At 48.4% G+C, this 12,330-nt stretch overlaps 1 protein-coding gene across 1 annotated transcript in view; it reads left to right on the forward strand.

The window, feature by feature from the left end:
- Positions 1 to 6,972, forward strand: part of SAG (S-antigen visual arrestin) — a 28,872-nt gene extending 21,900 nt beyond the window's left edge. The window contains exons 12-14 of the mRNA XM_060193810.1: positions 2,794 to 2,817; positions 3,566 to 3,649; positions 6,724 to 6,972. Of these exons, the coding sequence (XP_060049793.1) occupies positions 2,794 to 2,817; positions 3,566 to 3,649; positions 6,724 to 6,823 (208 nt within the window). The 3' untranslated portion in view covers positions 6,824 to 6,972. The remainder of the gene's footprint in view (positions 1 to 2,793; positions 2,818 to 3,565; positions 3,650 to 6,723) is intronic.
- The last annotated feature ends 5,358 nt before the right edge of the window (positions 6,973 to 12,330 follow it).

The raw sequence follows: 12,330 nt of genomic DNA on the forward strand, positions 1-12,330 counted from the left end.
ACCTGTAGGTGGGGAGCCGGGGGCTCGAACCGGGATCCTTGTGCCGGTCCTTGAGCTTTGCACCACTTGTGCTTAACCCGCTGTGCTATTGCCCGACTCCCTGCACAGCTTTTAAAACATATTTTATTTGTTTTTATTTTCTCCTTTGTTTTAGAGAGAGATACAGTAAGAGAGAGAGACATACACAGAGAGAGACTAGAGCACTGCTTAGCTCTGGCTTATGTTGGTGCTGGGGTTTGAAACTGGGACTCTGGCCTCAGGCATGAAAATCTTTTATATTACTATTCTTGCTGTCTCCCCAATCCTATTTGCTTCATTTTAATGAGAGAGCTGATGAGAGAAAGACCAATACACTGCTCAACTCTGGCTTATGGTAGTGCAGGGGATTGAACCTAGGACTTTATAGCCTCAGGCATGGGAGTCTTTTTGCAGAACCACTGTGCTGTCTCCCCAGCCCAGCAGCACAGTTTTGTACACTATAACATTCTGAGGAGATGGGTAGAAAAGTAGATGGTGGGGTATGTGCACTATTACTTACACCTGGCAAAAGTGGGGTGTGTGTGGCCCAGCCTGACCCCTCTCCCCTCCGCCACACTTTAGAAAATGCTGGAGCCCTCAGGCTTCCCTTCCTCAAGACCTCAAGGAGACTTGATCCCACTGGAAAGACCATCCTCTCCTCTCTCTCTCTTTTTTTTCCTTTTAAAAAAATATTTATTTTCCCTTTTGTTGCCATTGTTTTTTATTGTTGTAGTTATTGATGTTGTCGTTGTTGGATAGGACAGAGAGAAATGGAGAGAGGAGGGGAAGACAGAGAGAGAGAGAGAAAGATAGACACCTGCAGACCTGCTTCACTGCAGGTGGGGAGCCAGGGGCTCAAACCAGGATCCTTATGCTGGTCCTGTGCTTTGCACCACATGCGCTTAACCTGCTGCACTACTGCCTGACTGACTCTCTCCTCTCTCTTTTTTAACCAGAGCGCTGCTCAGCTCTGGCCTGTGGTGGGTGATACGGGAGACTGAACCTGAGTCCTCGGAGCCTCAGTCATGAGAGTCTCTTTGCATAATCAAACTATCTCCCCTGCCTGGAAGTCTTTTCACATGCGAACACAGATGTCCCAGAATTCAGAAGAAATGGTTTTCCTGATTGGCAGCTTACTCCTTTCAGTGAGATGAAAGAAATGGAAGGAGTCACTTGATAGGGGAAAGCTGCAATTCTCATCCTCCTTGTCAGATCCCATGGCCACAGGGCCAGAAATGTAGTTCAGTAATAGAGAACACATTTCTCATATAGGAGACCCTGGGTTCTAGTTTCAGTATGCTTTTATTTAATTGATTGTTATTTGTTATAAGAGCACCACTCAACTCTGGCTTATGGTGGTGCAGGAGATTGAACCTGGGACTTTGAAACCTCAGGCATGTCTACCCCAGCCCAGTATAAACATTTTTAAAACTCCTATTTCATGTCCAGTGACAATGGACCTTAGCTCTCATCTTGCAGAGCCTTTGGTAGCCTAGCTGTCCAAGACAAGGTCTTGTGTGTGTTCCTTTACCTGCGAGGAGACAAAGTGTTCATCCAACTTTGCTTGGGACAACAGAGTAGAACACAGCGGTTCAGCAAGCAGCTTTGACACTGCTCGTAGACTCACTGTGTCTTTCCAAGGGCCAGGTGTTTTCTTTCACTTTTCCTGAAGGGATCAAAAAAGAGGGTAGAAGCCTTTGTTTTTGGGGTCAGGCAGTAGCGCAGCGGGTTAAGCACATGTGCCACAAAGCGCAAGGACCGGCTTAAGGATCCCAGTTGGAGCCCCTGGCTCCCCACCTGCAGGGGAGTTGACTCACAGGCGGTGAAGCAGGTCTGCAGGTGTCTATCTTTCTCTCCCCCCTCTGTCTCCCCCTCCTCTCTCCATTTCTCTCTGTCCTATCCAACAATGAGCGACATCAACAACAATGATAACCACAACAAGGCTACAACAACAAGGGCAACAAAAGGAGAAAAAAAAAATGGCCTCCAGGAGCAGTGGATTCATGGTACAGACACCGAGCCCCAGCAACAACCCTGGAGGCAAAAAAATAAATAAATAAAAATTTAAAAAAAAAGAAGCCTTTGTTTTAGCATTAGAGAGAAGTAGCAGGTATGAAGCCCTGGGTTTGATCCCCAGCACTGCACAGAAGCACCAGGATCAGCACCACGGGAGCTCCAAGGATGGGGGAGGGTGCTCTGATGTTTCTTCCTCTTTCCCTCTTTTTCTGGAAAGTATATAATGGCCAGATGGGGCAGGAGAGTCTGCTCAGCACAATCACACATGCGTGAGACTCTTGCTTCATTCCTTGCTACTGTGTATAAACAAACAAAACAGAACTTGGTGAGAACTCTATCAGAGAATCATTTTTTTTTGAAAAGTGTGTTCATTAATTAATGAGAGAGCCCAATACTCCTTCCATCCACTGTACCACTTCCCAGGCTGCTGAGAATTATTTTTCTTTTTGTCTTACCTTTTTTAAAATTAATTTTTTTAATTAATTTATTATCGGATAGAGACAGAGACATTGAGAGAGGAGGGGGAAATAGACACCTGCAGCCCTGCTTCACCACTTGTGACACTTTCTCTCTGCAGGTGGAGACCAGGGGCTTGAACCCCAGGCCCTGGCACACTGTAGTGTGTGTGCTTAACCAGGTGCACTGCTGCCTGCCGCCCCACCCCAGAGAGTCATTTTTCAAAGCAGGTGGGGGAGGGGTAGTATGGTTACACTCCAGTGGTGGAAAGTCACAGGTTATGTTTGCTTTTGTGTCCCTTAGGTTTCTGGGAGAGCTCACCTCCAAGTAAGTCTCTACCTTCTCTGCTTGACTCCTGGGATACCAAAGGAGGGGGAAGGGGAGAACAAAGAGTGTGTGTGTGTGACTGTGTGTGTGTGTGAGAGAGTGAGTATGTGTGTGTGTGTGAGTGTGTGTGTGTGAGTGTGTGTATGTGAGTGAGTGTGTGTGTGTGTGTGAGTGTGTGTGTGTGTGAGTGAGTGTGTGTGAGTGTGTGTGTGAGTGTGTGTGTGTGTGTGAGTGTGTGTGTGTGAGTGTATGAGTGTGTGTGTGAGTGTGTGTGTGTGAGTGAGTGAGTGTGTGTGTGAGTGTGTGTGTGTGAGTGAGTGAGTGTGTGTGTGAGTGTGTGTGTGTGTGTGAGTGTGTGTGAGTGTGTGTGTGAGTGAGTGTGTGTGTGAGTGTGTGTGTGTGAGTGTGTGTGAGTGTGTGTGTGAGTGTATGAGTGTGTGTGTGAGTGTGTGTGTGAGTGTGTGTGTGAGTGTGTGTGTGAGTGAGTGTGTGTGTGAGTGTGTGTGTGAGTGAGTGTGTGTGTGTGAGTGTGTGTGTGAGTGTGTGTGTGTGTGAGTGAGTGAGTGTGAGTGTGTGTGTGTGAGTGTGTGTGTGAGTGAGTGTGTGTGTGAGTGAGTGTGTGTGTGAGTGTGTGAGTGAGTGAGTGTGTGTGTGAGTGTGTGTGTGAGTGTGTGAGTGTGTGTGTGTGTGTGTGTTACAGAGAGAGAGTGTTAGTTCTCATCTGTTCACATCTCTTTCTTCCCTCTAGTGAAGTGGCCACAGAGGTGCCGTTCCGCCTCATGCACCCCCAGCCTGAAGACTCAGGTCAGTCACGCCCCACCCAGCTTCCCCAGTGGCTCTGCCTGTAGATGTAGTGCTTACTCGTTGTTGTTCTTTCTGGACCACCTCTCAGAGTGGAAACCAGGGGACACTCTCCCCTAACCCCCACCTCCACCCTGGCCAGTACATGAGTAGAAGGGGGCAGGGCTTATCAGGAGTGACTCCAAATCGTAACCTCTCATAACTTTGGGCAGTCCTAGCTGTTAGTTACAGAGAATTTAGGTGGAAAAAGAAAGCTTGAGAGCCTGAGGCATTTGCATTTTATTGGGAAGCCTCACAGGCATTTAGAAGAGAGTGAGTCCTTTGGACGGTGTCTGCTGTGATGAGAATACACAACGTACTAGAAGAGAGAGCTGTCTGGTCTCCTGATGCCTCAGCTCCATGCAATTGTAAAGCCACTGGCTCTTGAACTGATGTTAAGAGTAAACAAATGATTGGGCAAACCGCTCAACTGCTGGAGCACAGGTCTGGGAGTGGGTCTCACTGGGTGAATGTCCAGGGCTCAGCCCAGAGAGCTTGATGGGCGAGCATCATGGGGACCCACAGTGTGGTTGTAAAAACACTGGCAGGTGGAAGCGCAAGGACTGGCATAAAGATCCTGGTTTGAGCCCCCGGCTCCCCACCTGCGGGGGAGTTGCTTCACAAGTGGTGAAGCAAGCCTGCAGATGTATATCTTTCTCTCCCCCTCTCTGTCTTCCCCTCCTCTCTCCATTTCTCTCTGTCCTATCCAACAACAACAACAGCAACAACAATAATAACTACAACAATGATAAAACAATAAAGGGGAAAAAAAGGCCTCCAGGATCAGTGGATTCATGGTGCAGGCATTGAGCCCCAGCAATAACCCTGGAGGGCAACAAACAAACAAACAAACAAACAAAACACTGGCAGGCTCTGCTCCAGATTCAGGGCCCAAAGGACAGATGAGGAGAAAGGCTTTGAAAAGAGGAATTGTGTGGAGTTGTACCCCTCTTATCCTATGGTTTTGTCAATGTTTCCTTTTTATAAATAAAAAAAGAGAGAGAATTTAAAAAAAGAAAGAAAGAAAAGAGGAAGGGTGTGTGGGAAGGTGGGGGGCAGGGTTGAGAGGGTGGTTTGTTTCCTCTGTGTGTGTGTGTGGGGGGGCATGTTCGTGGCCCTTTGTCAAGGAAGAGATGGTCACATGGGCAAGGAGAAGGGCTCTGCCTGTGGGAAGGTAGAGCTGGGTGCAGACTGCGTGACTGGGACTTTTGCTCCTATCCTTCCATGTTCTCCAGAGAGAACGTATTACAAAGGCTGGATGCTAATCTCTCTCACCCTCTCTCTCTCTCTCTCCGTTTCTCTCCCTCCCTCCCTCCCTCCCTCCCCTCTTCCTCTACACCTGCTTCATGCTGCAGCAAAGGAAAGGTGAGTTACTGAATCTGCCCTGGGTTCCCTGGGTTCTGGGGCTTCCTTTTGCAGCACAGCTCCCTCTTGGTAGTTTTCTGTGCACACTCCGTGCTCAACTCCCACTTGGGCCCCCGTTTCCTGTGGTCCCTGGGTCGAAGATGTGCACACATGCTTATGCATACCAAACACTTATATGTGGACTTGGACGTGGAACACGAATGGATACACATGCATACTCACAGGTACACAAGAAACTTGTGCACACCACCCGGATGGTGCGCATGCACATAAATCCATGCCCTCTCACACACAGCTACAGCGGGCTGGCATATCTGGTCTGGGGTTACTTTCCTCTCATCTATTTATATTCATTTCATTTACTTATCAGAGCTCAGCACTGGCTCATGGTGGTGCTGGATTGAACCTGAGATCTTTGTTGCCTCAAGCATGGAAGTTTCTTTGTGTAACCTGGCTGTCTCCCCAGTCTCCTCTCATTTTTTTTTTTTGGCCTCCAGGGTTATCGCTGGGGGTGTGGTGGGGGCATCAGTGCCTGCACTATAAATCCACTGCTCCTGGAGGCCATCTGTTTTACATTATTGTTGTTGCTGTTATTTTTTTTAATATTTATTTTATTTATTTATTCCCTTTTGTTGCCCTTGTTGTTTTATTGTTGTAGTTATTATTGTTGTTGTCGTTGTTGGATAGGACAGAGAGAAATGGAGAGAGGAGGGGAAGACAGAGAGGAGGAGAGAAAGATAGACACTTGCAGACCTGCTTCACCGCCTGTGAAGCGACTCCCCTGCAGGTGGGGAGCCGGGGTTCGAACCGGGATCCTCATGCCGGTCCTTGTGCTTTGCGCCACCTGCGCTTAACCCACTGCGCTACAGCCCGACTCCCGTTGCTGTTATTTTTGTTGTTGCTGGATAGGACAGAGAGAAATAGAGAGAGGAGGGGGGAGGGGAGGAGAGAAAGATAGACACCTGCAGACCTGCTTCATCGCTTGTGAAGCGATCCCCCTGCAGGTGGGGAGCTGACTTCTCTCATTCTTGTTAAAGAGATTTTACATGGCTCAGAAGGCTTAGGTTCAATCCCTAGAACCACTTTAAACCAGAGCTGAGTAGTGCTCTGGTAAAAATGAACAAACAACAACAACAACAACAAAAAAAAAAACAACCGAGAGAGAGAGAGAGAGAGAAAGAGATCTTTATCTACAGGGGAAGCTTCCTGAATGGTCTCTCTTCCTCTGTGTCTTCTCCTTCTCTCTTGATTTCTCTACTCAATAAATAAAATATTAAAAAGAGAAACGGATACTTTTTATAAATCTTTTTTAATTATCTTTATTTTACTTACTGGATAGAGACAGCCAGAAATTGAGAAGGAAGGGGACTGATAGAGAGGGAGAGAGACACCTGCAACACTGCTTCACCACTTGCAAAGCATTCACCCTGGAAGGTGGGGTCTGGGGGCTTGAACCCTGGTCCTTGTACATTGTAACGTGTGCTCAGTCAGGTGTGCCACCACCTGGCCCCGAGAGAGAGATCTTATATGAAAATGGCAAAGCCCTGTGCTCCATCAGATGGGAGGTTCTTGGCTGTTCCTTGATGGCAAAGGAAGGTCCGAGACCTTGTTTCCCTGGAGATTTCCTCTTGACCCCCAAAGAGCACGCCCTGAGCCAAATGCCCTGTGTCTTCTTTTTTTCCATCCTGTGTCTTCTTGTAGAATTAAGGATGAAAATTTGGTCTTCGAAGAGTTCGGTCGTCAGAATCTGAAGGACACTCCTGAGGAAGGGAAGAAGGATGATGAGGCCATGGATGAGTGAGGAGAGAGCACCCCCAGAGATGCAGGGGGCCCCCATGCTGCCAGCCTCCTCTACCCCTCACCCCCTAGCCCCCTACCCCCACCCCTGCTCTGTAGCTCTGTCTGTCACACACATGTGTGAGACTTCTCAGAAATAAAAAGCTTCCACTCGATCCCCATGTGACTTACGGTGACTTGCTAGGAACACTGGGTGAGGTCACGTCCACAAAGCTGTAGCTGTTAGGGACCTTCAGGTGAGGGTGAAGGTGAGGGGAAGCAGCTTCTGGAAAGGAGGCCATCCTTCCCCAGAGCTGTGCAGGAGGAGACCTCAACTCAGGTCCTGGGGGTCTCCTGGGCCTCCTCCAGGACCCCCGTGTAAACTGTCTTCCTGGAGGCATGTGCAGGGAGGGAGGGGCCTCTAATGGCCTGAGCGACTCTAGTCGGCCTCAGATAAACAGAATGGAGCACAAGCGCAGCACAAACACCTTATATCACTGACTCTTCTTTTGGGGTGCTGTGGATCGCTGGTTAAGTTTCTGTTGAGTGCTAGCTGTGAAAGCAGATGTGACCACTTTAAGGGGAAAGAAGGAGAGCGTGGGGAGGGGGGTGTTCCAGGAGATGGCTCACCCTCCTTTCCAACCATGAGGCCCTGGGTTCAAGCCCTGATACCACAAGGAAGCACCATGTATGGCGCCAGGGGATGGTGGAGTGGTGCTATGGTATCTCTCCCTCTTTCTCTCTCTCCCTCTCTCTCTCTCTCTCTCTGGAATAAAAAGTTGGTTTGGGAATGATGGCATCACAATGTGATGTCATGAGACCTCAGTGCCCCCACCCCCCACCAATGCTGGAAGACCTTTGGAATGGCTCAGAGCACTGAGTAGAAGGCAGAGTCTGAACTGCCACTCTTGGGTAGGCAGAAATCAGAGAAGCCACAGAGGTCTCTGGCCAAAGCAGTGTCTGTGAGCATGTACAGCTTGTGAGAGACCCCAGCATTGCCATGAAGATCTCAGTGGTTCAAGTTGCAGGTTTGATCCTTGGTACTACATGTGGCTGGGGTAGTGTTCTGGTTTTCACTCTTTTTCATCAAACAAATAAGTCTTAAAAGGAACTTAGCTGGGGCTTGGGGAGACAGCATAGTGGTTATGCAAAAAGCTCTCATGCCTGAGGCTCTAGGGTCCCAGGTTCAAACCCAGCATCAGCATAAGCCAGAGTTGAGCAGTCTTTCTCTCTGCCCCTCTTGCATTAAAATAAAAGTAAACAAGGGCATTGGGCAGTAGTGCAGCAGGTTAAGTGTGTGTGGCACGAGGTGTAAGGATCCTGGTTCAAACCCTTGGCTCCCCACCTGCAAGGGAGTCGCTTCCCAAGCCGTAAAGCAGGTCTACAAGTGTCTGTCTTTATCTCCCCCTCTCTGTCTTCCTCTCCTCCCTCCATTTCTCTCTGTCCCAGCAGTGACACCATCAATAACAACAACAATAATAACTACAACAACAATAAAAAGGGCAACAAAAGGGAAAATAAATAAAAAGAAATAAAGTATATATATGTATGTACATATACATTATTTATTTATTTTGCCTCCAGGGTTATCGCTGGGGCTCTGTGCCTGCACCACGAATCCACTGCTCCTGGAGGCTATTTTTCCTCTTTTGTTGCCCTTGTTGTTTTATCGTTGTTGTTGTAATTGTTATTGTTATCATAGCTGTCATTGTTGTTGGACAGGACAGAGAGAAACAGAGAGAGGAAGGGAAGACAGAGGAGGGAGAGAAACATAGACACCTGCAGACCTGCGTCACCACTTGTGAAGAGACCTCCCTGGAGGTGGGGAGCCTGTATCTCAAAGCGGGGTCTTTAAACTGGTGCTTGTGCTTTGTGCCATGTGTGCTTAACCCGCTACACTACGGCCCAATGCCCTGGTTTGCTTTTATTTTAATGAAAGAGGGGCAGAGAGAAAGACGGGATTCAAGCTTGGCCTCCAATGCTTTGGCGGAAGCTTTGGTGCTGTAGTGCTTTCCCTGTGTCTCTGTATCTGTTGGAACAAGACTTCATGAGAAGTTGAAGTAGTGTGTCAGGAAGAATGTGCCGTTCTGCAATGTGTGTCATGGAGACTGTGTTGTTCTGCACTGTGTGTCAGAGAGACTGTGCCGTTCTGCAGTGTGTGTCAGGGAGACTGTGCTGTTCTGCAGAGTGTATCACGGAGACTATGTTGTTCTGCAGTGTGTGTCAGGGAGACTGCTGTTCTGCACTGTGTGTCGGGGAGTCTGTGCTGTTCTGTACTGTGTGTCAGGGAGACTGTGCTGTTCTGCAGTGTGTGTCAGGGAGACTGTGTCATTCTGCAGATTGTGTCAGGAGACTGTGCCATTCTGCAGATTGTGTCAGGAGACTGTGCCATTCTGCAGTGTGTGTCAGGGAGACTGTGCTGTTCTGCAGTGTGTGTCAGGGAGACTGTGTCATTCTGCAGATTGTGTCAGGAGACTGTGCCATTCTGCAGTGTGTGTCAGGGAGACTGTGTCATTCTGCAGATTGTGTCAGGAGACTGTGCCATTCTGCAGTGTGTGTCAGGGAGACTGTGCTGTTCTGCAGTGTGTGTCAGGAGACTATGTTGTTCTGCAGTGTGTGTCAGGGAGACGGTGCTGTTCTGCACTGTGTGTCAGGGAGTCTATGCTGTTCTGTACTGTGTGTCAGGGAGACTGTGCTGTTCTGCACTGTGTGTCAGGGCAACTGTGTTGTTCTGCAGTGTGTGTCAGGACGACTGTGCTGTTCTGCAGTGTGTGTCATGGAGACTGTGCTGTTCTGCAGTGTGTGTCAGGGAGACTGTGCCATTCTGCAGTGTGTGTCAGGGAGACTGTGCTGTTCTGCAGTGTGTGTCAGGGAGACTGTGCTGTTCTGCAGTGTGTGTCAGGGCGACTGTGTTGTTCTGCAGTGTGTGTCAGGGAGACTGTGCCATTCTGCACTGTGTGTCAGGGAGACTTTGCTGTTTTGCACTGTGTGTCAGGAAGAATGTGCTGTTCTGCACTGTGTGTCGGGTAGTCTGTGCTGTTCTGTACTGTGTGTCAGGGAGACTGTGCTGTTCTGCAGTGTGTTTCAGGGAGACTGTGCTGTTCTGCAGTGTTTGTCAAGGAGACTGTGTTGTTTTGCACTGTGTGTCTGGGAGACTGTGCTGTTCTGTACTGTGTGTCAGGGAGACAGTGCTGTTCTGCAATGTGTGTCAGGGAGACGGTGCTGTTCTGCACTGTGTATCAGGGAGACTGTGCTGTTCTGCTGTGTGTGTTGGGAGACTGTGCTGATCTGCAGTGTGTGTCAGGGAGACTGTGCTGTTCTGCACTGTGTTTTCAGGGAGACTGTGTTGTTCTGCAGTGTGTGTCAGGGAGACTGTGGTGGTCTCTACTGTGTGTCAGGGAGACAGTGATGTTCTGCAGTGTGTGTCAGGGAGACTGTTGTTCTGCACTGTGTGTCAGGTAGACTGTGCTGTTCTGTAGGGTGTATCAGGTAGAATATGCTTTTCTGCAGTGTGTTTCAGGGATACTCTGCTCTTCTCCAGTGTGTGTCAGGGAGACTGTGTTGTCCTGCACTGTGTGTCAGGGAGACTGTGCTGTTCTGCACTGTGTGTCAGGGAGACTATGTTCTCTACTGTGTGTTAGGGAGACTGTGCTGTTCTGCACTGTTTGTCAGTGATACTGTGCTTTTCTGCAGTGTTTGTCACGGAGACTATGTTGTTCTGCAGTGTGTGTCAGGGAGACTGCTGTTCTGCACTGTGTGTCAGGGAGACTGTGCTGTTCTGTACTGTGTGTCATGGAGACTATGTTGTTCTGCAGTGTGTGTCAGGGAGACTGTGCTGTTCTGTACTGTGTGTCATGGAGACTATGTTGTTCTGCAGTGTGTGTCAGGGAGACTGCTGTTCTGCACTATGTGTCAGGGAGACTGTGCTGTTCTATACTGTGTGTCATGGAGACTATGTTGTTCTGCAGTGTGTGTCAGGGAGACTGTGCTGTTCTGCACTGTGTATCATGGAGACTATGTTGTTCTGCAGTGTGTGTCAGGGAGATTGCTGTTCTGCACTGTGTGTCGGAGACTGCTGTTCTGTAGTGTGTGTCAGGGAGACTGTGATATTCTGCAGTGTGTCATGGAGACTGTGCTGTTCTGCACTGTGTGTCAGGGAGACTGTGCTCTTCTGCAGTGTATGTCAGGGAGACTGTGCTGTTCTGCAGTGTGTGTCAGGGAGACTATTGTTCCACAGTGTGTGTCAGGGAGACTGTGCTATTCTGCTGTGTGTGTCAGGGATACTGTGCTGTTCTGCACTGTGTGTCAGGGAGACTGTGCTTTTATGCAGTGTGTGTCAGGGAGACTGCTGTTCTGCAGTGTGTGTCAGGGATCCTGTGCTGTTTTGCACTGTGTGTCAGGGAGACTATGTTGTTCTGTACTGTGTGTCAGGGAGACTGTTCTGTTCTGTAGTGTGTGTCAGGGAGACTGCTGTTCTGTAGTGTCTGTCAGGGAGACTGTGTTGTTCTGAAGTGTCCAGCGAGACTGTGCTGTTCTGCACTGTTTGTCATAGAGACTGTGCTGTTTTGCACTGTGTGTCAGGGAGAATTTGCTGTTCTGCACTATGTGTCGGGGATACTGTGCTGTTCTGCACTGTGTGTCAGGGTGACTGTGCTGTCTGCACTGTGTGTCAGGGAGACTATGCCATTCTTACTGAATGGGTTTTATTTTTTAAATATGTTATTTATTTATGGCAGAGATACACACACACACACAGAGAAACTGGACACTGCTTAGCTTTGGCTTTGGTGGTGCTGGGGATTGAATCTGGGTCTTCAGAGCCTCTGGCATGAAAGTCTTTTTTTTAAGTTTTATTTTATGCTAATAGATTTTTTAAACTTTATTTAATTTGATAGGACAGAGAGAAATTGAGAGGGTGGAAGGATAAAGGAGAGACAGAGACATACCTACAGCCCTGCTTCACCACTTGTGAAGATTTCACCCTGCAGGTGGCGACCAGGGGCTTGAACCTGGGTCCCTGCAAATTGTAGTGTGTGTGCTTAACTAGGTGTGTCACCATCTACCCCCAAAAGTCTTTTTCTTATTTTATTTTATTAAGAGAAAGATACAAAGAGATGAGAGCTCTGCTTGGCTCTGGTTTATGGTGGTTCTGGGAAGTCAATCTAGGTCCTCAGAGTCTCAGGCATGAAAAGCCTTTTGCACAACCATGCTGCTGTCTATTCAGTTTCAACTAATGTTTTGTTTGTTTATTGCCACCAGGGTTGTCACTGGGGTCAGTGCCTGTACTACAAATTCACTGCTCTCAATGGCTTTTTTTAAATTTATTTTTTTATTTATAAAAAGGAGACATTGACAAAACCATAGGATAAGAGGGGTACAACTCCACACAATTCCCACCACCGGTTTTCCGTATCCCCTCCCTTCCCCTGATAGCTTTCCTATTCTTTAACCCTCTGGGAGTGTGGATCCAGGGTCATTATGGGATGCAGAAGGTGTAGGGTCTGGCTTCTTTTTTTATTAATAGAGACAGAG

This window comes from Erinaceus europaeus, chromosome 7 (genome assembly GCF_950295315.1).
Source record: "Erinaceus europaeus chromosome 7, mEriEur2.1, whole genome shotgun sequence".
NCBI classification, from domain to species: Eukaryota; Metazoa; Chordata; class Mammalia; order Eulipotyphla; family Erinaceidae; genus Erinaceus; species Erinaceus europaeus.